Below are 26,902 nucleotides of genomic sequence, written 5' to 3'. Positions count from 1 at the left end.
AAAGCAAAGAAAACAAGTTGAAACAACAGAATGTTTTAACTCGGGAAGAGTTCACAGATCAATGTTTGGTGGAATAACCTGGTTTATAGTCACAGCGTTCATGCATCTCTGCGGCTCTCCTGCAGTCGGCTTTGTGTGCTGACCTGTGAACCGTCCATCTTCCTCTTGATCACGTTCAGGTTTTCAGTGGTTCACATCTGGATTAGGCCGCCATGACATAAAGAGAGAGAGGTTACTTAAGGAACATTTGCAGTGGTGTCGACAAATCTGTACTCGTAGGTATCTGTACTTCTGTACTTTTACTCCCGACATTTGAACACAAAAATCTGTCCTTCCGACTCCTTACGTTCTCAAACAGGCTCGGTACTTTAGTTTTGCTGCACGTGAGGGGAATTATGGGTTGTCTTTATTCTGCTCTCTGCACGCTGCCGTCCCAACATCAAGACTGATTTTAAAGCTGTAAAAAATGATCCAGGTGCTCATTTTGGGACCTCAGTTCGCTCCAGTCTTTATTATTCTGTCCGGAGATAATAAACGAAGAAAACAATCTCAGTGTGCCGAGGACTGTTTTGGTTTTGCCCAGTTTTCCAGGTATCGTGCGTTGCTGAAGTTCTTTATTATTATTGGCAGTATTTTTCATTCATTCATCATCATTATTATTATTATTGTGAGGTTTAGTGAGCTTTGCACAGAAGTGGTCGGTAAAATGTCGTTCAGAGGAAAACTTCAGAGGCTGTACTTTCTTACTTTGACTTTGGTTTGACTCTCGTGTTGCACACAGGAAATATACATCCTGTTGAATTACATTTAGGCGAAATTGATGTTGGACTGGCTGAAGTTACGCCCTTACTCTTTGATTGAGGTTAACTGCAATTTGATCTGTTGGCTGATTCTAGCAGGAGAATGTAATCCTATGTTAAACCTGCTGATCGTGTTCCTTCTTTAGCTGCCTTTGGCTCGATTTGATGCAAACGTTTGAGGCTCATATCGATATTGGATTAAGATTTCAAAGAATGAAAGCATTCGCTAATTTTCAGTCTGAAATTACTCAATGACTTTGCCCAGTTCTCAGTGAATCATTTCCTTTTGTTACGTCCCTCTCTGTGAAGCCGTTCCTCTTCATTAGTAGTAGATAACAGTTTGTCTCGGCTTCAGAGGGAAACTTGGCCGTCTCAGTGTCCAAATGTTCTTTTGAAGTTCCTCTCAGCGTGCCAAGAAATCCTGCAGTCAAGTGTTTGTGACAGACAGCTTCAAATCAAGCTAAACCTGCTTTTCTCTTCTGTCCCCGCAGGCCGACGGTCTCTTCTGCTGAGCTCTGACAGGACTGAAGATCCGTCCGATCTGAGATCAACCGTCTGCATTTCAGCACTCCCATCCAATGGAATAAGACGTCATTACTTAATTATTATCTTCCAGGCAGCTGACTGACTTTTGAGCGCAGATACGCCGCCTTAAGTCTCGATCTGTCCTGGAATAGACGACCATAAAGGAAGATAAATAGGTAGCTTACATTTGTAGCCCCCTCGTGGAATAAAAGCTCAATAGAGTTGAATTAAAAGACTTTGAGTGTCGGATCTCTTCGTGCCAAGATGGATGAAACACATAACAACAGGACTTCCTTGGTTAAAGGTGCCAAGGACATCGCCAAAGAAGCCAAGAGGCACGCTTCCAAAAATTTAAGCAAAGCAGTTGACCGTGCCTCGGATGAATACTCGACTCATCGCAGCTACAACCGCTTCCAGAACGACGACGAAGAAGAGAACAACTACAATTCTTACACTCAGCAAGACGGTCACTACGCCGACAACGCAGCCAACGATGAGGATGGGGCCTCCAGCGACGCCACGGAGGGCCACGACGACGAGGATGAGATCTACGAAGGGGAGTACCAAGGAGTGCCGGCGTACAATGACGGGAAGCCGCGGGACGGTCAGGTGGCCCTGGGACAGCCGGTCTCTGACAGCCTGAAGAGCCACAAGGAGCTGGAGAACGAGAGGCAGGCCGACGAGGAGGAGCTGGCGCAGCAGTACGAGCTGATCATGCAGGAGTGTGGACACGGGAGGTTCCAGTGGCAGCTCTTCTTTGTGCTCGGGCTGGCGCTCATGTCGGACGGCGTGGAGGTGTTCGTGGTGGGCTTCGTCCTGCCCAGCGCTGAGACGGACATGTGTGTCCCCAACTCTGGAGCTGGATGGCTCGGTAAGGATTTACACTGGGTTATTAAGAGTGCACACTTTTCATCGTATGTTTGCATTCTAACGCAGATCTTACACACAACACTTTCCTCAACTGTTCATACTGATACCCCTCCACCACCACACAGGGACGTACAAACTGGAAGGCAGGGCAAATGCAGAAGCAAAGAGAGACACCCTAAAACCTCAGTGCACTATGACATCACCACTGGGTTGGTTACAGGTGCAGCAGTGCAAACTTTTGACCACACCAATCAGTGATACTAGACGTTATCAGATTCTTCATAAATGTGATTTGAAGATAGTACTACAAGAGGTTTTTGTGTCTGTTTTTGCTTTCCTCTCAGGTTTGAAATATGCACGGCTCAGCTGAAAAGTTGCACCAATCAGAGTTCTGTGACTTTTTAGTCAGCAAGACAAAAGTTGGGGTTCCTCCTGGCACTTTCTTGTGTCTTTCATGTGGCTTCAGAGTCTTCCAGAAGTGAAGCAACGTGCCTGCATGATTTGAATACCTTGCTTAAAGGGGTGTTCATTTTTTTAACTGCATAAATTGCAGTTTAAAAACACACTGGTGCTCTGTGCAGGCCCTCATACGGCCTCTGCCTGAAACAACTCAGTCAGCTCTGTCCCTTTAAGAAACCCCGCCCCTACAAGCCCACTTTCTTCTGATTGGCCAGCTCTTGGAGCCTGCTAAGGCTGCACTTTGTGACGTCACAGTCTGAATCCTGGCGTTCACAGCAGCCTGCAGCTCCAACATACTTTTACCTACAGATCTGAAACTTCACCCACGTTTAGTCTGAACATCCAACATTGTAACATTATATAAATGTCTTAAAATGTGAAACAGCGTAATACCCCTTCTTTAAGTCTTGTTTGGTTAACTGTCCATGAGTCCATGAGTTGTAGTATTTTACTCCGAGCACATTTCCAAGGGAGCAGAGTGGAGGATGTTGAGCCATGCTAGGTGCTCTGTTGGACTGTACGTATACTGCAGTTCTTTGAGCTACATGCTACCAGCTGCATGCTAACTAGCTTGAAGCATGAACTTTAAATTCAACCGTTACTAATTTAACGTACTTGATTTTAGATTGTTGTTGTGTCTGTAGAACTAAACATGAAGATTTCAGGCTTTAAGGAAGTAGGAGTAATTAAAGTGACAACAAAGCACAACATGAGGAGTGCTCGTCTTCATTGAGGGAAAGAGGACGCAGCCAGTATGTGAACTGATTCACGGATTTAAAGCTCCTCGTTTTTTTCAGGTTTGTTCTGAATCCGACTTTTTACGAGACAAAGAAATGTTTTATTTGAGTGTCACACAGTCAAGATGCTGCCTGTCCTACAGGTGAGTGACAGAGAGAAATGTTGACAGTTTGTTCGATAATGAGCCGCCTGAAATTCATCTGGTGCTTCCTGCAGAAGCCCGATATTCAGCTGAAGTTTGCAGGCATGGAAATGATCTGGAAACAGAACACACGAAGCTACAGATTGGCGATCATGTTTGGCTGTTGATTCGTTTGTTTCCCCGTTAACGATGCGTGGTGTTTGTGACATGCAGGGCCGTGCATGGAGCGTTCTGGTGGGTGACACTCGCAACAGTAATCTCGTTGCTTCAGGAGCTCGCCAGTGGGTTGTCATGGCACTAGGTATTTGGATACATGAGTGGGAGGTGTGTTGAGCTCGATGGATCTCTCCCACACCAGGGAAAGTTGTGTGTCTGGTCTGAATGTGTTGTGAGATTTGTTTGCTCCATCTTTCTCTCAACGTCTCATTCTGCTGCGTCCGTGTTTACAGTAAATTAAAGCATCAGTCACTTCCCAAACAAGGGTCTGCCTGTCTTCTCACAGGATGAATGTGCGGTTGTGCAACATAAAAACAAAACGCTAACCCTGTTTGTTTTTCGAGGAGCAGGACGGTTTTATTATTCACCCAGATTTCACCCGTTTTCTGACTCATTCTTTCTCTTCTGTCCCTGCCGTCTCCCACTGAGAGATGAGTCATTTTACCAGCTCACACACACACACACACACACACACACACACACGTATAAATAATGTATGTGCGTATACGCTCACTTGTGGATGTACTTAGAGGAATAAACCTTGAGCAGTAGACCTGATTAGCAGAGTTTCTCTGTGAAGGTTAAGTGACTTTTTAAAGCGGTCAATAAGAGACTCATCAGGGGACGTCTGGCCCCGCAGAGACACAGAGATCCTGCATGGTCAAATGTGCTTACGACCCAATCTTATAATCTAATCCTTCCATCATTACAATCATTAGAATGAGTGCATAATTACAGCTCATTAAAAAACATCTTTATAAGCAGCCGTCATGACTCTGTAGCAGCAGAGTGTCTTAAGGTTCACTCCGTACATGATGCTCTGTACGTTACATAAACAACTTGCACTGAAATAGATATTGATTGGTAGCAAAGGGCTTTTCCAGCCATGTGCAGCTGACTCATTGTGAGGTCAGGACTCCTGCCAGGAAGTGTAATGTTGCCTCTGTATAGACGAGGACCTGCAGGTGAACAGGAGGATGCTGTGTGCGTCTCTCAGGCTGCAGGAGAGCCGGGCACGCCAACAGGAAGTGAAGCAGTGTTTATTCCAGCTTCAGTTTTGTTGCCATCACGATTAACTGGCAGTTAATTTAGTTGTACATAAAAGCTGTGAAAATAAGAGCTGGACTCAGAGTCTGAGGCTATTTCTAGAAAGCAGTACGTTCTGCACACATGCAAACACATTTTGAAGCGTGGTCGGAAAGGCAGAACTATTCATGGCAGCAAACTTCAAACAGGAAAGCCTTCCAAAGTGCAGAGCGAAGTTTCCAGAGAGGAAAGGTGTTCATGTGGAGTTTGGGACAAATGCTGACTAAAGTCTCCCGAGGTTATAAGGAGTGCTGTTGAGCCAGCTCGAAAGGTGTCGCACTGAACGACGAGGCAGGAGGATCCATACACAATGGGGATATCAGATATTTTTCGAGAGTCTCTTCACACAGAAGTTGTATTTTGTAGGAGAAGAACTAGGACGCTCTGCAGGTTGAGCAACCTCGGATAAAACTCGTGTTTAAATAACAGGCGAATATTCGCCCTTTGCTTCCGGAATGGAGGAGAGGAGGCGGGGCTTATCTCCATGGTCACCAACAGTGTCAGGAGAATCTCGGTGTCGATAGGCTTTCACTACACCACGTGGCGCGAATTTGCACGAGGAAGTTAAATTTTTTCAACTCACGCTAATTCACGTCATGTAATTCGCGCCATCCGACTACTCACGTCATTGCATTGACTTTGTATGGAATCTCGCCACAGATTCGCCGTCCGTTAGGCACAGCTGTTTGCATGACAACAATACAACACAGGCTCTAAGTCCCACCAGTGTTGCGGAGCCGTGTTTAGTTGCACTACTTCAGCTCTTCCCAGCTGACGAGCACTCATCCTCCAGACACAGCTTACATTTCACCATCATGTTGGTCTCGTCCCTGTCAGCCAAACATTCAGAATAATGTGAATATTTCCACAAAGTAAACGCCGTCCTCTCTGACATCTCGCTAGCTGAGTTAGCTAGCTACACATGCGCACTGACACAGCTGTGTTTACCGTCTGCTGGTACGCAGCGACCTGCCAAGGAGGAGGAGAGAAACAGAAACAGAGCTTTCTGTTTTTGATGCGACAAACGAAACAGCAACTTATTCTCCAGTAATGCATTACTGTATAACGCGTACACTGATGGCCACTCTACAAACTCTAAATAATCTAAATGCAGCCTCCGTCTGTTTAAAAGCTGTTATTTATCTCCTCACTGTGACTGATCACTTTATGGACACAGCATTTTCTCGGATCCTGAATTTAACTAACCTAATAATTAATCACTCCTTTAATACAGTAAATGACCAGCACAATACGACACATGGAACTAGATAAAAAGGCTTTCAAAGTGAGGTCAACATGACACATTTACTTTTTCTTTTCTAGGATGAAAGATTCTTCATTTCCTCCAAATATAATTCATTCATGAGCAAGCATTTCTACTATTTCTCTGCTAATCCACCCGAGTTCTGAGCCTTTCCCCCAAAAAGTCTTTCCCTGCAGGCTAATACAAAAGGTGCGATGCTCTCCAGATACGGGATGTTCCTCTATTTTCCCTCCCTGCTCTCGCCTGTCCTCTGTGTTACCCTCCCGCTGTAATCCCTCTCTTACACCCTCTCTGTGTCTCATAGCCGCGCAGCCGATCTGAAGATATGTGCTGGAGTTAATCTCTGCAGCATTGTGCTTCGCTGCAGTTTAGCCATGGTAGACTGGCTCACGTAGCTCCCCGGAGAAAGAGGGGGAGCGCTGCTTTTATACACCTCCTATAAACGCCCCCCTCTTCCTCTCCTCTCTTCTACAACATATGGCGTTAAAATGTCTGCGGGTGTTCTCCTGCAGCAAAGTCACAGTTTCTAGGAGGATCTTTGTGTCGTTGATCTCTCTCTTGTTGTTGTGTTGCGGTTACTCTACATGTACAATCACTGACGCCATCGACAGCTGAAGTGAGTCAACACAAAGCCGTGATAAATAGCCTCTGCTGCAGCCCGAAGGTTAGCTAATTAAAACATCCAGGGACACCGGCCACCATCTCTTCATCCCCTGTCCTCCTCTCTTTCTCCTTCACAATAACAGCCCAAACCACAGGATCTATTCTCGCACTCGCTGTCCAGTAAAAGAGGTCGTAACTCAGGCTGCATTTGCAGTAAAATGTGAAGGAGTCGTCGTCTGGTTCGTGTAGTTTCCTGATTAGAAAGAGAGCCAAGAAACACATGAAGAGCACAGTATGTTGCAAAGTTTAGGTCTTAATTGTGTGTAATCCACATGATCGTTGGAAAATGTGGATCTATCTGTCAAAGCTGTCAAGAAAAGAAAGAAAGTAAGGTGACGAAGTACAGAGACAGATAGAGTCCAATGAGGGTGTGTGAAACAAGAAGTCAGTGTTCAGTTATGTTTTTAACCTTGCGGATGACGTGCTACTTGGACTATTTTATGTTAACCACGTCACAGAAAAGACGCCTCGAAACAGAGACTAAAGGGTAACTTGAAACAGGTGCCATAGGATGCCTTAAAAATTGCAGTTAAGCATCTGTATTAAAGTTCCCTTTAGCGCCTGTTTGAAGAACAGGTACTAAAAAGGTCCTGCAAACAGGCCTTTCAAGTTTGGACCCGTTTTTTAAAGCAGCTACACATGAGCCCTTTATACGCTGCGACACCGCCTCAGAGCTGTAACGAAGCCGTTTATATTGAACCAAGCAAGGCCGGACCGACGACAGACTGTACCTTCTGATTGGCCCGATAACTAGCCGATAATCATGTGCAGAACATCCGCACGCACGACATTCGTCCATGTAAAAAAAAAAAAAAACTTAAGAAAAAGGAGGCAACAACAGTCTGTCCTGTCAGCTCGTGTCTGGGCAGTGTGGAGCCGGCAGTTTGTTTGTTTCCGGAACATTCTCAAGACTGAAACCAGCGACTGCCAACTTTAGGAAGTTGAGGTGAGCCGGGCAGTCACCTTTAAGAGAGGCGGAGTAAGTTTGTACCTGTTTCTCTCTCTCGTCACTGTTGATTTGATTAGCCCATGTCAAATATACATATCAGAGGTTTCTCTGCACTATAAAAAACAACCTATAGAATGATTGTATAGGTTGTTTTTTATAGTGTAGTAAAACTGTCAGTAAAATATAGTCAGTAAAATTGAGGTTACAATTTGCACTTAATTGGATTGAGTAAATTTGACCCTTTACTTAACATTTGTCATTAGATTACACAACTAATTACTAAATAAAAATGAGTATCAATAATTCTTGACACATAGGGACAACTTTTCATGCTCACGGGCAATTTTAGAGTCACCAGTGAACCTAACGAGCATGTGTTCGGACTGTGGGAGGAAGCCGGAGTACCCGGAGAGAACCCACGCATGCACGGGGAGAACATGCAGACTCCACACAGGAAGGCCCACTGCAACCGATCCTGGGTTTGAACCAGGAACCTTATAGCTGTGAGGCGAAAGCGCTAACCACTATTCAGGAAAGTCAGCCAGTGTAACCGCCAGTACACGATGATACACAGCAACATGTTAAACAGGAATCTTAACCCCGATGGCACACAGCCTGTAGCAAAGAACAAACACTGACACATCACACTCTGCAGCACAGGCCCGATGTCTTTTTATTTATTAGGTTATTTTTTACAGTGTAGCAATGAGTAAAAGTTCTGAACACAAAGTTTTCAGTGAGTTTTTTTATTCCACAAAATGAGAAACTTTCTCTGAAAGTCTCTTTAGAAATATTTAAATCTTCAGTCTGCAGCTGAAGGCAAAATTCCTGACGGATCCTGAACTCATCCCGATCTGCTGACTGTAATGAAGAGTTAATCACTTTGCCTCGATGATAGTTTATTGCTTCTAACGCGTGTGTGTATGTGTGTATGTGTGCGTGTGTGTATGTGTGCGTGTGTGTGTGTGTGTGTGAGACTTGCTCTGAAGAATATTTTGTGTTAACTGCACCATTACAAAAACAAATCAGCAGGTGTTGGTGTAATTAATGCTGGAGGAGTGTGCCTCGCTCCCACGGGTGTATCCTCCTCCCCCTCCTCTGCTCTCCCTCCCCGCTGCAGCCCACCTGTCAATCACACGCCCTCCTCTGGGATTCCCCTCATCTGTTGAGATCCTGAAGCTCTCACATAATGTCCCGAACGTTCCCACTGAGGAAATTAGCGGCTGATTCTACCGACGGCTGTCCGTCTGCCGGAGCTCTCCGCTCAGCCGTGGCTGGACTGTGAGAAAACAGAGCAGAGAGACGTCAGCAGAGAATTACACTTACACATAAGAGCTAATTACTGCAGGAAGAGTTAGCGGAAATGATCCCTCTGGATGCAGAGAGGAGCTGCACAGTGTACCGTTAAAAGAGCACAGACTCCGCCTGCTGGGAGCGCCGGCTTCTGAGACAGATTAGCTCTTTAGCTCAGATACAACTTTACTGACTGACTGTGTTCTGGCATCAAATCACAGGGTTCCACTTGGTTTTAGACGTGTTTAACGGATGGTTTCAGCCTATTTTTATCCTGATCTCTTGTGGTATCCATCCTCAGACGGTTATGATGCTGTTTGTTCAAAGCTTTCCGCAGCAACCGCAAAACAACGGCTGTGAGATTAAATGTGGCTTCTGCAGCATTTAACACGTTTAAGAACGTCTGCAGTCACTTTGGATAATTCATAGGCGTCACAATCTGTCAACAGCTACTTAAGAATTAGTCTGCACCAGATACTGATCTGAAAAGCCCCTTTCACGCAACGCAAATGGGCGAATTTTTCACCCCGACTTTTTAAAAATGTCTGCAAGAAGTCAGGGTGAGCCGATGTGTGAACTCAGCAGGTAAAGGTCAGGAACATTCACATCGAGCGAGCAGGCGAGGTGATGGCGTTTATATCATGTGATTGGTGTGAATCCTGTTAACGCATAACAGGATGTTTAAAAACATCCGAGGTTGAAGAAGAAGGATCGTTTACATGACGACAGCAAAGATGTCTGCAGATTCAGGAGCTTCTGGCTGAGAGGGCCGAGGCCGACCGCAGCGTAGTTTTTACGTCATGTCCTGCCGCAGGAGAAAAAAATTATCAGAAGGTTTAGAGGAGCTGCACAATAATCTCCATGAATGTTAGCGGAGTGCTAAACCGGAAGTTAGCCTGATCGAGTCTTTAGTGCGCATGCTCTGTGGGCGCTCGGGCCGGTGGGGATTCAGCTCCGCGTAACTGACTTGAAAACAGACTCTCTTTGGTGAGTGACTCATACGAACTCAAGTTAAACTCCTTTCCCACCGAAATTAGCGCATTCATGCGGGACTTTGTTGGTCTCTTTTCTTCCTGTCGACAGGTTTTGTGCTCCCATCAATGCCAATCGGAGCCAAGGCGATAATTACCCGGGTCTACTGCGGAGTCATTTGCCGTCTGAATGCCGATTGTAACCTTTCCCATTAAGCAACAAAGCCGGCTGTTAGCAGGTTTTTTGACCGGACGGAAAGCGGCCTAAGTAAAAAGAGTCGAACCTCCCATCTGTGCTACTGTTTTACTTGCAAAGCTGAGATCCGAACATCTTTTAAAAGAAGCAGCTCGTTCCTGGAAAAAGACACTGTCAGTCAAAGCTCTGTAAGTCTCTGTAATCAATAGAAGCAATAATATATTTCACCCATTCTACATTCCTACAACACCCAGCATGCATTGCGTCCCTCACTCTGAAAGGAATGGCGGAGTGAAATACTACCGTTTCACTGCAGGCGATGGCTCAGAGCGGTACAGAATCAGAAATACGTCAGTTTACATTTCAAACCTGACGATTGTGAACGAGACATGACGTCGGAGGCGGCGTCCGAGATTGAGGAAGTGCAGGGTAGCGAGCTCCCTGGCCTCCGCCAGATGACGCTATTTGCGTCGTCTGGCGGAGGTTTTCCAGGGCCCGTTGGAGAAGCGGATTGCGTCCTCCAAAGGCACAGAGCCAAATACATTTTTTTCCGACCATAATGACGTTAGCTCCCCGTGATAGCATGATAGGACTGACGAAAATCGGCGAACTGGCCCTTTAAGAGGCTTACACACATAAATATGTAGTTTATGTGTGTTGCTTTCAGACAGCAGCACTGTGGCTGAACGCGTCGTGTGTAGACTGGAGCTGCTGCTCGGCCTGTGTGCACACAGTGTTCGGGATGTCCATCAGTTGGACCTTTAAGTACAGATGCAGCGGTGTTATTGATCGTATTGGCGGTGGACAGAAGATAATAAGTTGTAAGTGTGTTCCCCGCGTGAGGCCGAACACTTAAACACATCTATCGTCTCTGTGCTCGGCTGGTTTTACTGACCCTCTCATTTACATAAAAGCTTTGCAGTCCTGACGCTGGAGGAGGTTTAAAGGTCTGACCCGAGTTTGAACCCTGCAGGAAATCACAAATCCAATCTGTGTAAGATTCATACTGCGCCTCAGATGCCCCATCGCCCCCGCTGCCTCCCCTCCCCCTTTATTACCGATACAAACCCACAGTGCACGGGGAGCCATAAAACAAATGAGCCGCTGTTACCAAGATAGCATCTTCTTGCACACACGCGTTCACATGCAGAGTTTGTGTGGAGCTACAGCGATCTGAAGACGCTTCAGTTTGTGCAGAACGCAGCGCTTTTATTTTGATATTCACTTTGATATTTGCGAGCCACAGCGGGGCTGTTTGCTCTCCGTACCCTGCCGCCTATAGGAGAGCCTTCTCTGCAGCAGCTGTGCATAGATAGATCTAGTGGCTGTCACCTGTAATGAATCACTGGCTCTCAGCATCATGTCTGCGCTGCTTGATAAGACCCTCTACTTTCAGCGTATCTGTCCCATCACCTCAAACACGGAGCGAGAGAGAAAAGAAAGACCGGCTCTCCTCTGTCTGCGTTCTCTCTGCATCCTCGTCAAACAATCACATCTCCCCCTCCACACGCATTAGCATTTTTATTAGCACGTAGAGAGTAAAGTGAATTATTTACTGGCCTGACAACCCTCCACCCCTCCCTGCAAAGCCTTCCTTTATGCTGCATGGAGCCGGGGACAGGAAGAGAAATGACCCCGGACTTCCTGCGGGAGAGAAGCAGCAAGAAGAGACGAATGCTCGACTTTAAAGCAGAGCAGCGAGGTCAAACAAACTCCAACAGTCACTGAACACTGAAACTAACAGTATTTCTGATATACTATATATAATATACAATATAAAATTAAGAATAAATACATCTGTGATGTTGGGAGAGGTGATGCAAAGGCCTCAGAAAGGTTCAGAATAAACATCAGGATATAACGACAGTTAGTCCCCGTTTCCAACACTGTCCACCGTCCCATCTATAACCGCAGCAGACATGCAGACATGTCACATGACCAGATTAAAAAGCAGTCAGTGGAAGATGAAATACAAACATGAAGCTTCTGTTTAAGCTCATTATTATCCGTGCACAGTGAGCGATCTCACAGCAGCTGTTGAAGTTTCAGCATGTGTAACTGACCACGACTCTCTGACCGTCATAATTAGAGAGCTCCACCTGCAGTGAGGTGATGTACAGTGTGGCGTTAATCGATTCCTGCTCTGCCGTCTTTATGGACGTCGCTTTATGTGACCTCTCAGCGCTCTGTCGATAGCTGGGAAACAGCTCTATACGAGCTGTGTATTACTCCTGTGATGCTCCTGGAAGCAGCAGCTCCACGCTTCAGGTCAGGTTCGGTGTTTCCTCGTGTGCAATGCCAGATCATGATACCTGCAGAGTCACCAGGTGGAGAGCAAACCAACAAAAGACTCAATGCTTGATATGATGTCGTGTTTCATTCAGGTGTAATGAGCATGAAGCTTTTGTGTTCTGCACAATCGGGGATCAGGAATGGGCGAGGCAGCGGCTGAAACCTGCTTTTAAAAGTCAGATGTGTTTGTGCGATCGACCACAGAGTAACATGACCTGATATTCAGCTTTTTGGCAGCTTTACAATCTCAGATCCATCGGCTCGGATTAGCATCTTTCTAAGTCCTTGTTTTTTTAGCGCACATCTTCACTGTTCTGCTTCTTCCTTCCCGACTCTCAGTGTTGATTTTTTCAGTATTTGTCAGAGGAAAGGAAGTATTTCTTTAGGAGGCAGTGGTTCATTTAAATAATCGCTTGTACAGAAATTAAAGGGAATGAAATTAGGCACCGAGGTTAAAAAAGAGCGACAACAAAAAATAGATCAATAATAGAAACTAGAACAGCTCTTTGGTGCAAACAAGTGGAAACAAGTTAACAGCCTTTTGTTCCTGCTTTGCTCTAAATCCGCTCCCTTCACTTCACTCCAGTCCAGCTGGTGGCAGTATTGCACCTCTAAGCTGGTTTGCCAACTGCTAATAGATCACAAGAAGAAGAAGAAATCCACTCCCATTATGTGTACGTTTATGAAACCTCCCAATCATGAAACAGGGGGCTGGAGCCTAACCCAGCTGTCATTGGGCGAGAGGCGGGGTTACACCTGGACTGATCACCTGTCAATCACAGGGCTGACACATAGAAGCTGCAGCCTTCGGAGGCCGTATTTGAAGGCCGATTGCGTCACAGACTTTTAAACGGCCGAGGAATACACTTTAAAATGTTTTTGGTTTCACCTCAAACAGCTAGCGTTACACATGTATGAGAAAACGAAAGGGCCCTTGAAACAAATGATCTTTAAAATATTAGGTTATTAAGCAACGTTAGTTTTGCTAGCTACCTGTTGCTCGGCAACAGGAGGGGCGTTTGGTGACTTTGGCATTTCAGTTCGGCTTTAACGGGCAGGCTACGAATAGAGCATCCTCCGTGGACTGCCTCCTTCAAAGGCTGCAGGCCGTGGATTGGGACACAGCTAGAGACAGACAACCTGTCACGCTCACACTCACACCTACGGGCAATTTTAGAGTCACCAATGAACCTAACGAGCATGTCTTTGGACTGTAAGAGGAAGCCGAAGTACCCGGAGGGAACCCACGCATGCACAAGGAGAACATGCAAACTCCACACAGAAAGGCCCACTACGTCTGAACTGGGATTCAAACCAGGAACCTTCTAGCTTTGAGGCAACAGCGCTAACCACTGCACCACTGTGCACCTTCTAGGCTAATGTTAATAACCTGAGTCTTGTATTAGTCCCCGCCCCCTTTTCTGAAGTGGTGCCCCTGATATCACCATTACGTAATTTGTCCACCAGTGGGCGCTGTAAACAAAACGTTGCACTCAGTCAGAGGGTTCTTTGTCAAAAATATTGTTTGATAGTTAGAGACAAAAACTGGATGTCAGATCAATCAACCAGCCAGGTTCTGTGCAGAGCGCGCAGCTGTCTGCTTCTCACATGAGTTTGAATGATGCTTTATTATGCGTGTTTGGGGAGTGTGAATGCAAACCGTGTGTGTTTCGTCCACTCAGCAGTTTCTCTAACAAACATTTCACTCCAGATGGTTGAGATCGTTTGCATCCCTCTTCCTCTGTGTTTGCAGGCAGCATCGTGTATCTGGGGATGATGTTTGGAGCCTTCTTCTGGGGCGGCCTGTCGGACAAAGTGGGCCGTAAACAGTGCCTGCTGATCTCCATGTCCGTCAATGGCTTCTTCGCCTTCCTCTCCTCCTTCGTCCAAGGCTACAGCATGTTCCTCCTCTGCCGCATGGTGTCTGGCTTTGGGTGAGTCCGCTCTCTTTTATCTCCTGAATATTTTCCTACTTAACCCTCCTCTGCAGCCCCTCTGAGGTCCTCTCCCTCTCCAATCCAATCTGTCCTCCCACCGGCTCCTTCGCCGTCTCTCCTCCTCCAAAGTCAAAGCGCGTGACAGGAGGTTACTCCGACCGCCTGGCACCAGCCCGTCCTCGTCCCCCGAGTGGAGGAGGAGACGGGAAAAAAGCAGAAAGCAAAGCGTTTGCAGAAATGAGGCGAGCCCAGTAAATGAACATCTGTGTGTTTGAGTGCTGGTGTGGTCTGCATGGCTGCCCACATCCCTCCCATCTCTCTGACAGCTCTGCTCATATAAGACTTGTAAAGGTCACCTCCATATCAAACGTCAGGAGCCTCAGATGCATTAAAAAAAGACTCAAATGTAAATTAAACTCACATGTAAAGTTTTGGATCTTCTTGTTATCGGTTCAGAAAAACAGGACCGCTGCTGAGGCTGCACACGGCTCTTTAATCAGACTTAGCTGTTCAATACAAGCTTCAACTGCTTAATGTTCCTCATCAAGCTCCTCTGTCGGCTACATGAGACTCATATTCTACCTTTGAAGCCGGAGTTATTCGTCTGCACTGACTCTGCATGCAACTACAGCAGCTGCGTTTGGTTTAAGGGTGCAACAATTAGCTGACAAAATGTGTTAATTGTCAATAATTGGTCGGTTACGTCATCGTGCATGTTTTTCATGCTGTGCACGGACATAACATTGTTTTCCGGAGCTGAGTTTGCCGAGGAGTGAGCCATCTCGCATCCTTACTATCTCTGCTGAGAGCTGCACGTGCAAAACAGCGACCTGGAGGCGACCGGTAAACAAAATGCAGGCGGCGGCTGCGACACCATCGCGTCACTGTGGTTTTAAACCGACACAAACTTGATATTGGATTTTTTATTTATCTTTCGGAGACAAATCAGCAGCAAAGTTTATTAAAGAATGAGGAACTCATATCACGCAGAAGCCTTGTATCTCGTTTTTATTTTTTGTTGACTCAGACGACTTGCGTGTGTTCATATGTTTGAAAGTTAGCTGTTAAATATAAAATGAGCAGCGCAAACTGGGAATCATGACTGGACGACTCAAAAAGCTCCCTGTATGCGATTGTCATGATTGGAGGACTGGCTCTCAATCAAACTCCTGCTAACACCTTTTCTCTTTATAAAGAGCGGATACTACAGGTAAGAGTGCTGGATGTTGGGTGGAAAAAAGTAACTTGACTTGCCTTAACTAAGGACTCTTTACTTGCCTAAGAAAAAATGACTCGAGACTTGCTTGGGACTTGAGCAAAGACTTGGTCACAACACTGGTGATACAAGTCTTAATGTCTGTACAGTACACACCATGTGTGCATACTTTTTGAATTGCAGAAATGAATGTAAAAATTAGTTCACATTTATGAGCTCCGACTCCAACACGAGTGGCTCCGTTTCAGTTAAACGTTGATCGTTTGTAGACACCAAGAAGCTTAACACGACCAGCGTGTAGGCAGGGTTATCGCTTAGAGACGCAGACACAGCAAGTACTCACAATGGTGTAGGTCACACAAGGGCTACAGTGTAGACTGTGTTAAAGTTAATATCAGGCTTCATATGCCTGTTTATGAGGGTTAAAGTTTTACATCAATGCTGGCATTTCAAGTCGACTACCGAGCTGCTACAAGTGATATATAAGGACAATAAAAACTTTAGACTCTGAGTAGAAAGCTATAATAAACATTTAATAAAAACTAAACATTTATTTATATGAGTAAAATATGACTCTTAGTGTTTAAAGTCACAGCTCCATCATTTGTCTGGATCAGGCATTAAAGTCAGATCGAGAGCTAAAGTTAGCAGCAGCCCGGCAAACAGCTCCCAGAGCCCCGTCTGTCTGTCTGTCAGAGACTCAGATTGTTGGTGTGAACGTGCTTTAATGAGTGTTTTTAATGATCAGTTTGTTCTGGAGAGGAGGAGACCTGCAGGTGATTCAGCTCCGGGTTTAAACCTCTCTAATGATGAACTCTGAAGGAACATTTAAAGACTTGTTTGTAAAGTTTACAGCCGGCCATGCTGCTGCTGCTCCTGCACCGCTCTGTGTAACACAACCCTCACTTTAATCTTTTGATGTGTTCATATCTCCACATCAGACAAAGCGGCCTGTTGCGAGAACACTCGCTCCGTCCTGCAGAGACTCACCTGTTCGGCTCACTCGTGTTTGATCGCAGCTGTAGCTGCAGCGAGCTCTCGTATCTCAGGCTAATAAAACATCTCCCTCCTTCACGGCTCTGTGTTCAATTATTAATAAGTAGCTTTAGCTTTCATTTCATCACTTCATTCTCTCTCTACGTTGGTGCGTACTGATGGTGCTGAAGCAGATTTATGACTGCGTGTATAACTTCAGGAATGTGTGGCATCTTTGCTCCTCGGGGAAGTCTGAGTTTTCCGTCTTATTTACAGCTTTAATCTGAGAGAAGTACGACGACGTGTTGTTGGAAGTTTGATCACATTGTGCTTGTGTCATTAAGATTTTCTTTCCCTCATTAACTCGGCTTCCAGAAGCTGCCTCAATAAAAAAGAATAAAGGGAGAAACAGGAGATTAAAGCTGCTGATGTGTCACATTATTCAGAGGTCTTCGTCCAAACTACACGGGACTAAACGTCATTAAAGTCAAATTATTCTTGCATCTTGCATCGATATAGTGCAAGAAGTCAAACAAATACAAACAGCGGTGTATTTAAGGTTTAAGTTGCTCGGTCTCTGTGTGTCTGACGCTCTGAACGCTCGAGTTGAACGCTGACACAGAGCATGAAACATTTGATCTAACAGCAGCAGTTCAGATCACTACAGGCTGTCAGGAGCTGCTAGTGCGGACAAAGACCTGTTCACTTCCTGTGAAGTCTGCAGGTGCTCAGGTGCGTCCAGACCCAAAGGATTTTAAGCAGATTATTCTGCTCACATTCACTGTAAAACAGACGTGATGTTGTTTTTAAATGCCTAACTGAAAAACAGACACGATGATGGTGAAAACGCTGAACCTGTACGACTGAGCTCCAGAGAGAGGACAGCCACACTCTGCTCTTCCTCCTGAGCATTTCAGCATCTTTGAGCTGGTTCTTGTGAATAACTAGCACAGCTGTAATCGTCTTTATTTACGGCCAAATCAGGTGAAAGTGTTTCAGTAGAAAAAATGCTCTCGACACTGACAGGATGCTGAACCACCGTTCAGCAACGTCCTGGTGGACAAAGTCGCTGGATGTTTCTCCCCTGGACCTGGTCGAGACTGGCTTTTAGAGTCGTTTATAAACAGTCCTGAATAATGTCACATCAGGACACAGATATATGATCAGAAAAAAGAACTCTCAGCGATATACTCTCACTTCAGACAGAGGAATAAACCCAGACATTACTTCTCAGAGAAATATCGCTGATTAAAGAAACAAAGAAGCTGTTTTGTTCAGACAGTTGAATTGTGCTGCATCAGAGCCCCATCAGCTGAACACAAACAGAAACACTAAATCAGAGCGGATGTTCTTCACACATCCTCTGAGCCGAGCTCCACTTGGACACTGATCGCGTCTCGTTGTTTGTACTCACGTGTCAGCTGTGAAAGAGTCTCTGCACACAGACGGGCTCCTGCTGACTCCTCAGCGTTTACGCCTCAGCGACGGTCCGGTCCGGTCCAGAGCAGCCACTCAAATACTGGAACAGAATGACACGCTGTTATGTCGCTGTATTAACATGTGAGGATTGTATCAAAATCCAATCACGTAAAAAGGAAGTTTTTCTTTGCTCAACAACACCAAACAAGCTGAAGCTGCTTCCTGATTATACGAGTAAGAAAATATGCAAAAACAGCGTCTCTCAGTCAGAAACAAACTCAGTCTGCAAACGAGACACACAAGAAAACCATGTTAACTGATACGTTGAAATCTCATAAATTATTATCAGTTGTCTGCCAACTTATGAGATGGCTAATGGCCAAATACAGCTGCAGCTTTCCTTTTTCCACATGATCTTCTGTGACCATGAATAACTAATCTGTTTCTGCAGGATCGGCGGAGCCGTGCCGATCGTGTTCTCGTACTTCGCCGAGGTTTTGGCTCGGGAGAAGAGAGGAGAGCATCTGAGCTGGCTCTGCATGTTCTGGATGATCGGAGGAATCTACGCCTCAGCCATGGCCTGGGCCATCATCCCGCACTACGGTGAGCGACACCACACACACACACACACACACACACACACACACACACAGTGAGAACAGGACCACGGTGATGTGAGGGCCAGACAGCACATCCTCAGTGTAACAGTGATCCTCTCCTTTTCTTTTCAAATGGTCTTTAATGTGGGAGAATCTGGATCACAGAATGTTTGCAACATGAGACTATTAAAGCAACTACAGCTCATTTTAATTGGTTGCTGGGTGATGCTGCTTTAACCTGTGGGAAAGCCTGGTTTGACTTTTTAGCAGGACAACCTTTTGTTATTTTATTCTGAGCTCATTCAGATGAGTGAGGCTGCAGTCTGTGTGAGCACGAGCTGAGTCACAAGGACAGATTTTAGAATCAGACTCGTGCAGAGGAACAAGCCAGACAATAACCAGATCACAGATACATGCGGCTGCCTGATCATGCAAGACTCTAATAACCTGTTAGACATTTCTTATGAACTGTGAGCGTCAGTGTGGTGCTCCACTAAAGAGGACATTGGAGAACTGGACTGTGCAAGCTGGTTTTAATATTTACGTTTGCATGTAGCTGTACAAACTCCTGTTAACTCCGGACTTGCTAACTGTTAGTCAGGTGGTTCGTTTACACCACGCAGAGCTGAGCGTTAAAGTGCAACAGGCCTCGTGTAATATTCCAAACGTGCATGTCAGAAGAATTCTCCTCATACGGGAGAAATATCAGCATATCCCATACGTCACAAAATGCTACATTCAGAATAATTTGACTAAATATGGCCTTATAGATGAGAAATACATCTGTAAATTAACATGCATGGTAGCATATCATTTATACAATTGGAGGCTGGGACAATGCACATTCATCAACATCGATGTAAAAGTGCCGGTATTAGCCAAAAGGCTAATTGTCAACTGCTGTCCCGCGTCCTGATGTCAATTTCACCATTACAACAACAAATAAAACACACAACATATAAAAACATATAAAAAACGAAACAGGAAATGTAAAACGTGAACAGCTACACAGGCTAAAAGAGCTTGGGACAATAAGGCAGCATCGTGCAAAACAGGACATATAAGCAACAATTAATACAAGCCGATGTTCAGCAGACAATCAGCACATCACATTACATTACAAGAGACACGGCACAAGCAGACAGGCAGCGGAAATTATTAAAACGTGACACATCACATTGCGGAAGGACGTCACACAAGCAACCAATCAGCACAAATGATTCAGACGTCACAACAACAGATGTTGTGTGTTCATTGGCTGACGTCCCTGTTTGGGTTCAGATCTCAAACCCTTCTTATGGAGACGTGAAGCAGCAGGTCTGACAGGTTTGTTAACAACAGCCCAGGAACGTTTTTCAGAGCTCTGCTTAATCGTTGCTCATATCATGATCATTCACATACATAAAAAAACTAAACAAAAGAAACTCACACGCAGGGATCTCCAGCTGACAGACATGTAGGCCACACAGGCCAAACACATGGCTTTAAATACTTCCTGGTTGAACCACATTGCTGAAAGCAAGGGTGAAATTTAACAGCCTGTCAGAGCTATAAAGAATATCAGTCACATCCATCTTTCTATTGAGGCATCAAAGTGCACAATGATGCTACAACATGGAGTTCAAACTAGAGTCAAAATGTTCTTTTTGGTTGGACACTAAATACAAAAAGAGAAACAAACATCGTCCCCCGTCCCAAAGTCTCACTTGGTGCGGTCCACACTGCCAACACCTGGTGGGACAAGAGGCATTCATGTGCGCGTGTTCATGAGAGCTCTATCCTCAACCAGGAAGTGGACCACAAAGATTAGAAATCAAAGCAAACGAGAAAACAAATATTAACAAATTAAATAAAGCAAATGTATTAATCTACTAAAGATGATCTTTTTTTTAAGCTGAGAAAGTAATTTTAAATTACTGCAAAGAGGAAATGCCAGAATTTATTGGGACATAAAGTTTCTGATAAATAGATATAATCTGAGTAATCAGTAATCGTAACTTTGTCACCGTTTAAAGAAAGTTTTCAGAGAGGATTTAAAGCAGCTGTTTGTCTTATAGCAGAGAGTAAGTTTGGGCTAAAGCCCCCCCACTGTCAGGAAGCCCTCGCATCACCGCTTTAAACAGAAAGTGCAGGAACTCGACAGTGTGCTTCTGCTCTTTACGACGCTCCCTGCTGTACAGAAGCGTATACATCGCTACATCGCAAACAATTCCCTAAAGTCGTGGGGCTTAATTTAGAAAGAAGGAGCCTGCAGGGCGCTCACAAACACGGAGCAGGTGGCGATGTAGGTGGAGGATCTGACAACAGCAGCGGGAGAGAAAGCAACAAAGCATATGTCGGCCTACACGGGAGACAAGCACAGGAAGGGACGCAGGCTGATTATTTTACGCCTGGACTTTTTAGCGCTAAAGAAAATGTTGATTTCATGCAATTTTACACGACAAAGTTAAAAGCAAAAACATACGAGGAGGGGAAAATAAAAGGTTCTGATGGAGTAAATCTCATATTGAGGCAGAGCTGGAGGATAGCAGAGGACGGAGGAGGAGGTGTGTGTCGGAGGGATAAGAACAAAACGAGCAGAAATGAAATCAATCCCGTATGGAGGAGAGCGGACGAGGAGAAGAGGAGCAGAAGAAGAAGAAGAGATTAGGAGGACAAGGGGGGAAGGAGAGGTGCAGAGAGCACTTGATTTATGTGGCCTGTGTCGGGGATAATCGAAAGGTGAAAGGATACAGCTGAAGGGAGAAAGCAAAGAGAAAGGGACGGAGTGAAACAGTATTAAAGGGGAGGATGAGTGAAGAGGAAGGCTTTCTTTGTTTGGCGTTTTTAGGGCCACTTTGATCCGCGATAATGGACTGTGATCCCGGATCCTCTCGTCTCTGCAGGGGACGACTCCCTGAGTGTGTGTCTCTATAGCGCGCAGCCTTCAGGCTGATGAAGTACCTCGACCAGGTGGTGTGTTTATCTCGATTTCAGCCACAAGAGCTGAAAATCTTCACTGCAACATGTAAAGAGAATTTTATAATTGATGTTAAACACCTGCTTTATCTTTATCACTCTTTAAACTATGTCCACGTTTCCTGTAGTACTCAACACGGCCACAAGAGGTCGCCACCAAAGTATCCAGCTGAAGCACAAAGGGCCTCTGGGGTACTTCTGGTATCGATCATAGACTGTATAAAAAGATGGCCGACATGACAGCTCCTTAAAAGTGAAGCCAAACCCTCTCTATCGCCCCCTGCTGACTGGCAGCAGTACAGGTCATAAAGCCCGCCTCCTCCATGTTAACAGATGGGACATGAGTCAAACTATAAAATCAAAATTCACGTCAAATAACATGGTTTCTGTCATTATAGTTAGTTCTTATGCTGATTTATGTCAAGTGTTCACTTTTAATTAGTTATTTGATGCTATAAAAAGGGGGCGTGGCCTCATGATTGACAGCTCTGTGGACAAATGGGGCTCCTGCAGCGTTCTGTTCCCGAGTAGCAGAGTAGAGGAGGAACGGCGAGAGGAGACGTAACTAACACAAACACTACAGTCATTGAACTTTCCATAAGTGTGAATATCTGCTTCAGAGCGACACAGGAAGCTGCTCTGCTGTAGACTGAGCCCACCTGAGGGCTCCAACACGCCAAGGTAAAGGTGTGTTTGGGGTAGAGGAAGGGGCGGGACTTAAATGGGTCCACCAGCCAATCTGTACTTGGGCAAGATGGCAGCACCTGCTCCGAGGGTATTTTGGCTTCACATTTGTGCAATGAGAGGTGATGCAGACGTGTCCACAGACTATACTGTCGACAGATTTCATAGGGATGATTTCTTTGCCTTGCTCTGCCGCTTACATTAACTGTGACACCAAGTAGTCTTGATTTAATTACAATTTTTCTTTTTATTTAGCTTCAATAACTTCTGTATAAACACAAGTTATTGTTTTGTGAGTAAAAATAATCATGTGTGGACACGAAACTGTTTCTATAAAATTGCCTCTGAAGCATCTAAACACAGAAGTATCCCATTAAGGCTCCCTGCACAGATATATACGTGCGCCTCTGTGTCTCATCACAAACTTTCTCTCTGTGAGTGAGAGTGCGAGCGCCGGCTGAGGCTCATAATTGAGGTCAATTGATTAGACGCCAGTGTCTTAACACATTTTTTCTGCAGGGTGCAGTGGTGTGTGGGTAATAGGTTCCGCCGCAGTGCTCTTTGCATTGACTGGTGGACAAAGGCCAGAGAGTGTGTGCGTGTGTGTGTGTGTGCGTGTGCGTGTGTGCGTGTATGTGTGTGTGCGTGTGTGTGTGTGAGGTAAAAGAAGTGTTCATTCTATGAAAGAAAGTCGTGCAGGATGGTTTCTATGTCTGGTGTGTGTGTGTGTGTGTGTGTTTGTGTGTGTGTGTGTGTGTGTGTGTGTGTGTGTGTCGCAGTGTGAGGCTGATGTTCTGTATGTGAACGAGTTTCATTCACACACCTTTTATGATTTCACAGCATTGAACAGAAGCCAAGGACAGTGCATGCACGTGTGTATAATGTGTGTGTGTGTGTATGTGTGTGTGTGTCCCGGCCGTGCTCACTTACTGTAGAGTAGGAACATAAATCTTGCTGAGTATCTGAATCAGTCAGCCGTCCCCTCCAGTCCATTAAAGCTATAATCCCCCTAATGAGGTTTGTACTGGTACAGGCTGGAGCAGCCCCGCAGGCCGCACACACACACACACACACACACACACACACACACACACACACACACACACATATTCTCTCACAGTGATTCTCTGATACAGACTGTATGAATGAAATCCAGACTGCGTGGTTTCCACACACACCTCCAGCTCCGTCTGGTGTTGTGTTGATGGTGGGTGTGCTGTGACAAGCGATCAGAAATATAATAGATATTTGTGACAAAGCACGACTTGTCTTTCCACAGAGAACAATAGAAATGTGAAGAACACTGTCAGACAATCGTCAGTCTCTAAATAGGTGGCCATTGTTAAATGCACATGATGTGAATCTACGGGCCCGGGTTCGACTCCCACCCTCAGCCCTTTGCTGCCTGTCATCCCCCACTCTCTCTCCCCCTGTTTCCAACACCATCCACTGTCTTATCTCTCTCAGTAAAGGCAAAAAACATAAATTTAGAAGAACATTTTTAAGTGAAATTTACCAGAAACCAATGATCACACAGATTAGCACTCAATCTGTGGTCAAAACAGTCCAGAAGTGTTTCATGATTTAGCCTCAAAGATATCTCAACATCCCCCTTAAAACTTTGTTAAGTTTTTTAAAGAAAGTCTTCAGGAGGAAGAAATTCTGTTGACAAGGATTGTATTAATCAATGAGCCCAATTAAACCGAGTGTTTTTGGATCAATTGCTTTTTTATTGCCCTCAATGAATAATGCAAAGTGTCCAGACTCAGGATCTTGACCCTGAACTCAGCGTCTCTGTCCAAGGTGCTGAAAAGTTCAAACCCAATTTTCTGTCTGCATGTTGCTCTAGCGCCGTCGCCTCGCAGCTCGAAGGTTCCTAGTTTGAATCCCGGTTCAGACGTAGTGGGCCTTTCATGTTCTCCCCGGGCATGCGTGGGTTCTTCTCTGGGTACTCCGGCTTCCTCCCACAGTCCAAAGACATGCTCGTTAGTTTCATTGGTGACTCTAAATTGCATGTAAGTGTGAGCGTGAAAGGTTGTCTGTGTCCCCTTGGATCCTGAACAGGATAAGAGGTGTAGATAATGTAGGGATGCACGATATTATCGGGATGTTACCTGTATCTGCAGGCTTGAAAATTACATATCAGCATCGGCAGATGTGTCTTTTTTCTGCTGATATTTTCCGCCGATAAAACGCTTTAATTCTGCCTAAATGCTCGATGATTCCCTGAAAAAGCTTGACGTAATGCTGCGACATTAACTCTGCACAAATGTGCGCACGCTGCCTGCGCAAAGTTATCAACAATATACAAATAAAGACTAAAAAGTGACAGACACTCGAGCCAATGAAAGAAGTTAAACTCTTAACTAGCTAACAGTTAGCTCACATTTTACCGGACTTAAAAACATCAAACACGCCGAAAATACACTCGCAGACAAAGCCGACGCTAACAGAGAGTAACATAAACATCAGTGCAAAACTAGCTTACATATTCACGGACGCACACACGATAAAAAGAGTCCGTCAGCGATCACTGATGTTTCCGTTTTTGGGGGAATAAACAAGTCCGGGCATGTCTCACTGCCGTGTTTCAGGGGGAATGCTGCATTCAGGTGCGCTCAGAAACGTGAGTGATCAGACATTTTGTACAACAGCACTTCCGTCAAGCGTGAAGACGGGTGCAAGTTCTCTGCGGTATGGCAGTTTGTGGCCACTACAATAAGAGTAGGCATGATATCAATTCCACTACAGGGGAGACTTGATGTTCTCTGCTATTAGGCGGAAAAAAACGTGAGAAAATATCTGCATATCGGCAAAAAATCCAATATCGTGCATCCCTAAGATAATGGATGGATGGAGCACAAACATAGGGTTTGACTGCTTAATGTTTCCCCATGTATCAGGCAATATCTCAGTCATACTTTGTAAGAATTTTTAACTCCTGCAGTTAGAGAAATGTGGCTTTTTCTCTTTTATGTTGCAGCTAATAAAAAGATCCCAGTGAGAGAAGGACAGGGCGGAGTGCAGGGGGACAATAGCAGAGAGAGAGATTAAGGACTTTGTGTCTACAGATGCCACAGACTTTGCTCTGACACTGGGGAGGCAGCTGACCTGCAGGTTAATTAATTTCATTAGCTCGTGGCAGAGAAACGTCATGTGTGTTTGTCCACGAGCGCGCAGACATAAAACCTGCGGCAGAGACAACCTTGAGGGGAGGAACACGTTAATAAAGCTGAGCTATGAATGCGTTTCTTTCATGTTTTATGTGCTTTCATGTCATCGTGTTGAACTTTCTCTGTGCAGGTTGGAGCTTCAGCATGGGCTCAGCCTACCAGTTCCACAGCTGGAGAGTGTTTGTGGTGGTGTGCGCGCTGCCGTGCGTGTCTGCAGTGGTCGCTCTCACTTTTATGCCTGAGAGCCCGCGCTTCTACCTGGAGGTAAGAGAGAGTGTATTGTGTGTACTGTTAATGACTATGATGAGGATTCTGGGAGATATCAGAGGAGACCAAAACCTCTGTGGTATAAAGGTGTGATGCCAGGAGAGTTGTTGGTGTTTATACGTGTGAAGTGCACCTTTAAGCTCATGCAGAGGAGGGAGTTGGGAGGGAATAAATAAGTTCATCATACTCCTTTAACTGTTTGCTTTGTGTTGCATTTTACAGTAGAAATTGTTGGTTTAATTTGTGAGGTGTACCTTTCCAGGCAGGTGCATAGGGCCACACGTACGGCAAGAAAGAGACAAATGTGTAATATAATTTAAAAGACAAGATGAAGATTTTTTCTGCTCATAACTCTGACAGTTTTTGGAGACGGAGAAAGTTAAGGTACTTTAAATCTGCTCCGAACGTTTGCAGCTAAATGTGCGCTCCTTCTCAGGGTCACAACTCGGTCGAATCTGAACACACGTATATGATGAACGTATTTATAGCTTCAGTGTGAAACTGCCCATGGTACTACTAATACATACATCCGCAAAGAAAGAAATCACAAAGACAAGTGAAAGCAACAAAACTGCATTCTTAAAAAGACTTGGATCACTGCTGGAGGAAATTAAGAAACGGAACTAAATCTGCCTGATTGCTGAGTTTTAGGGCAAAGCTGCTCCTTCACCAAACACAGATAAATCATTCACATACTTTTAGACTCAGGTCGACCTACTCTGCCAAAGTATATTATTATTAGCGATGTGCATTTCATTTAGCAAACGTTTTTGTCCAAAGCGACGTACATGTGAGAGTTAATACACATTCTAAAATCACAATGAAGCTGTAGTTTGGTCTGACAGTCTTTGGAGAAATTTAAGGTGCTTTAAATCTGCCTGACTGCTGCACTTTTATACCAAAACTTGCACCTCTCAGGGTAATAACTCAACGGTATCATCCAATAAACATTTGCTTAGAAATAATAGGAACAAAACGTGCTCCTTATACACCTTATGATCGGAGCGGCTCTCAGTAGTTGGAGCTGAAGGAAATGACTGTACTTTAAATCTGGGTGCTGAACATATGATTCTGCCAAAGGATGTAATTATCTCTGATGTGCATTAAATAAACATTGATACATTGAAATGGGGAAAAAAACATCTTCTACATCCTGATCGTGACGGATGTAACACCATCACGTTCTTAAGATGAAGCTAGTTATTGTGCT

The 26,902-nt window shown here is 45.0% G+C and overlaps 1 protein-coding gene across 2 annotated transcripts in view; it reads left to right on the top strand.

Moving 5' to 3' along the window:
* The first annotated feature begins 1,349 nt into the window (after positions 1-1,349).
* LOC138601972 (synaptic vesicle glycoprotein 2C-like) overlaps positions 1,350-26,902 on the top strand; it is a 34,270-nt gene continuing 8,717 nt past the window's right edge. For both annotated transcript variants that reach the window (XM_069673319.1, XM_069673318.1), the window contains exons 1-4: positions 1,350-2,196; positions 14,218-14,398; positions 18,463-18,614; positions 25,556-25,689. In XM_069673319.1, coding sequence (XP_069529420.1) covers positions 1,590-2,196; positions 14,218-14,398; positions 18,463-18,614; positions 25,556-25,689 — 1,074 coding nt within the window. In that variant the 5' untranslated portion in view covers positions 1,350-1,589. The remainder of the gene's footprint in view (positions 2,197-14,217; positions 14,399-18,462; positions 18,615-25,555; positions 25,690-26,902) is intronic.

Source organism: Semicossyphus pulcher, unplaced genomic scaffold, assembly GCF_022749685.1.
Source record: "Semicossyphus pulcher isolate SPU_LCO1_2020_fin unplaced genomic scaffold, fSemPul1.0.p SCAF_22, whole genome shotgun sequence".
In the NCBI taxonomy this organism is placed as follows: Eukaryota; Metazoa; Chordata; class Actinopteri; order Labriformes; family Labridae; genus Semicossyphus; species Semicossyphus pulcher.
Note: the sequence above shows the minus strand (reverse complement) of the source record. Positions and strands in the feature narration are given on the sequence as shown.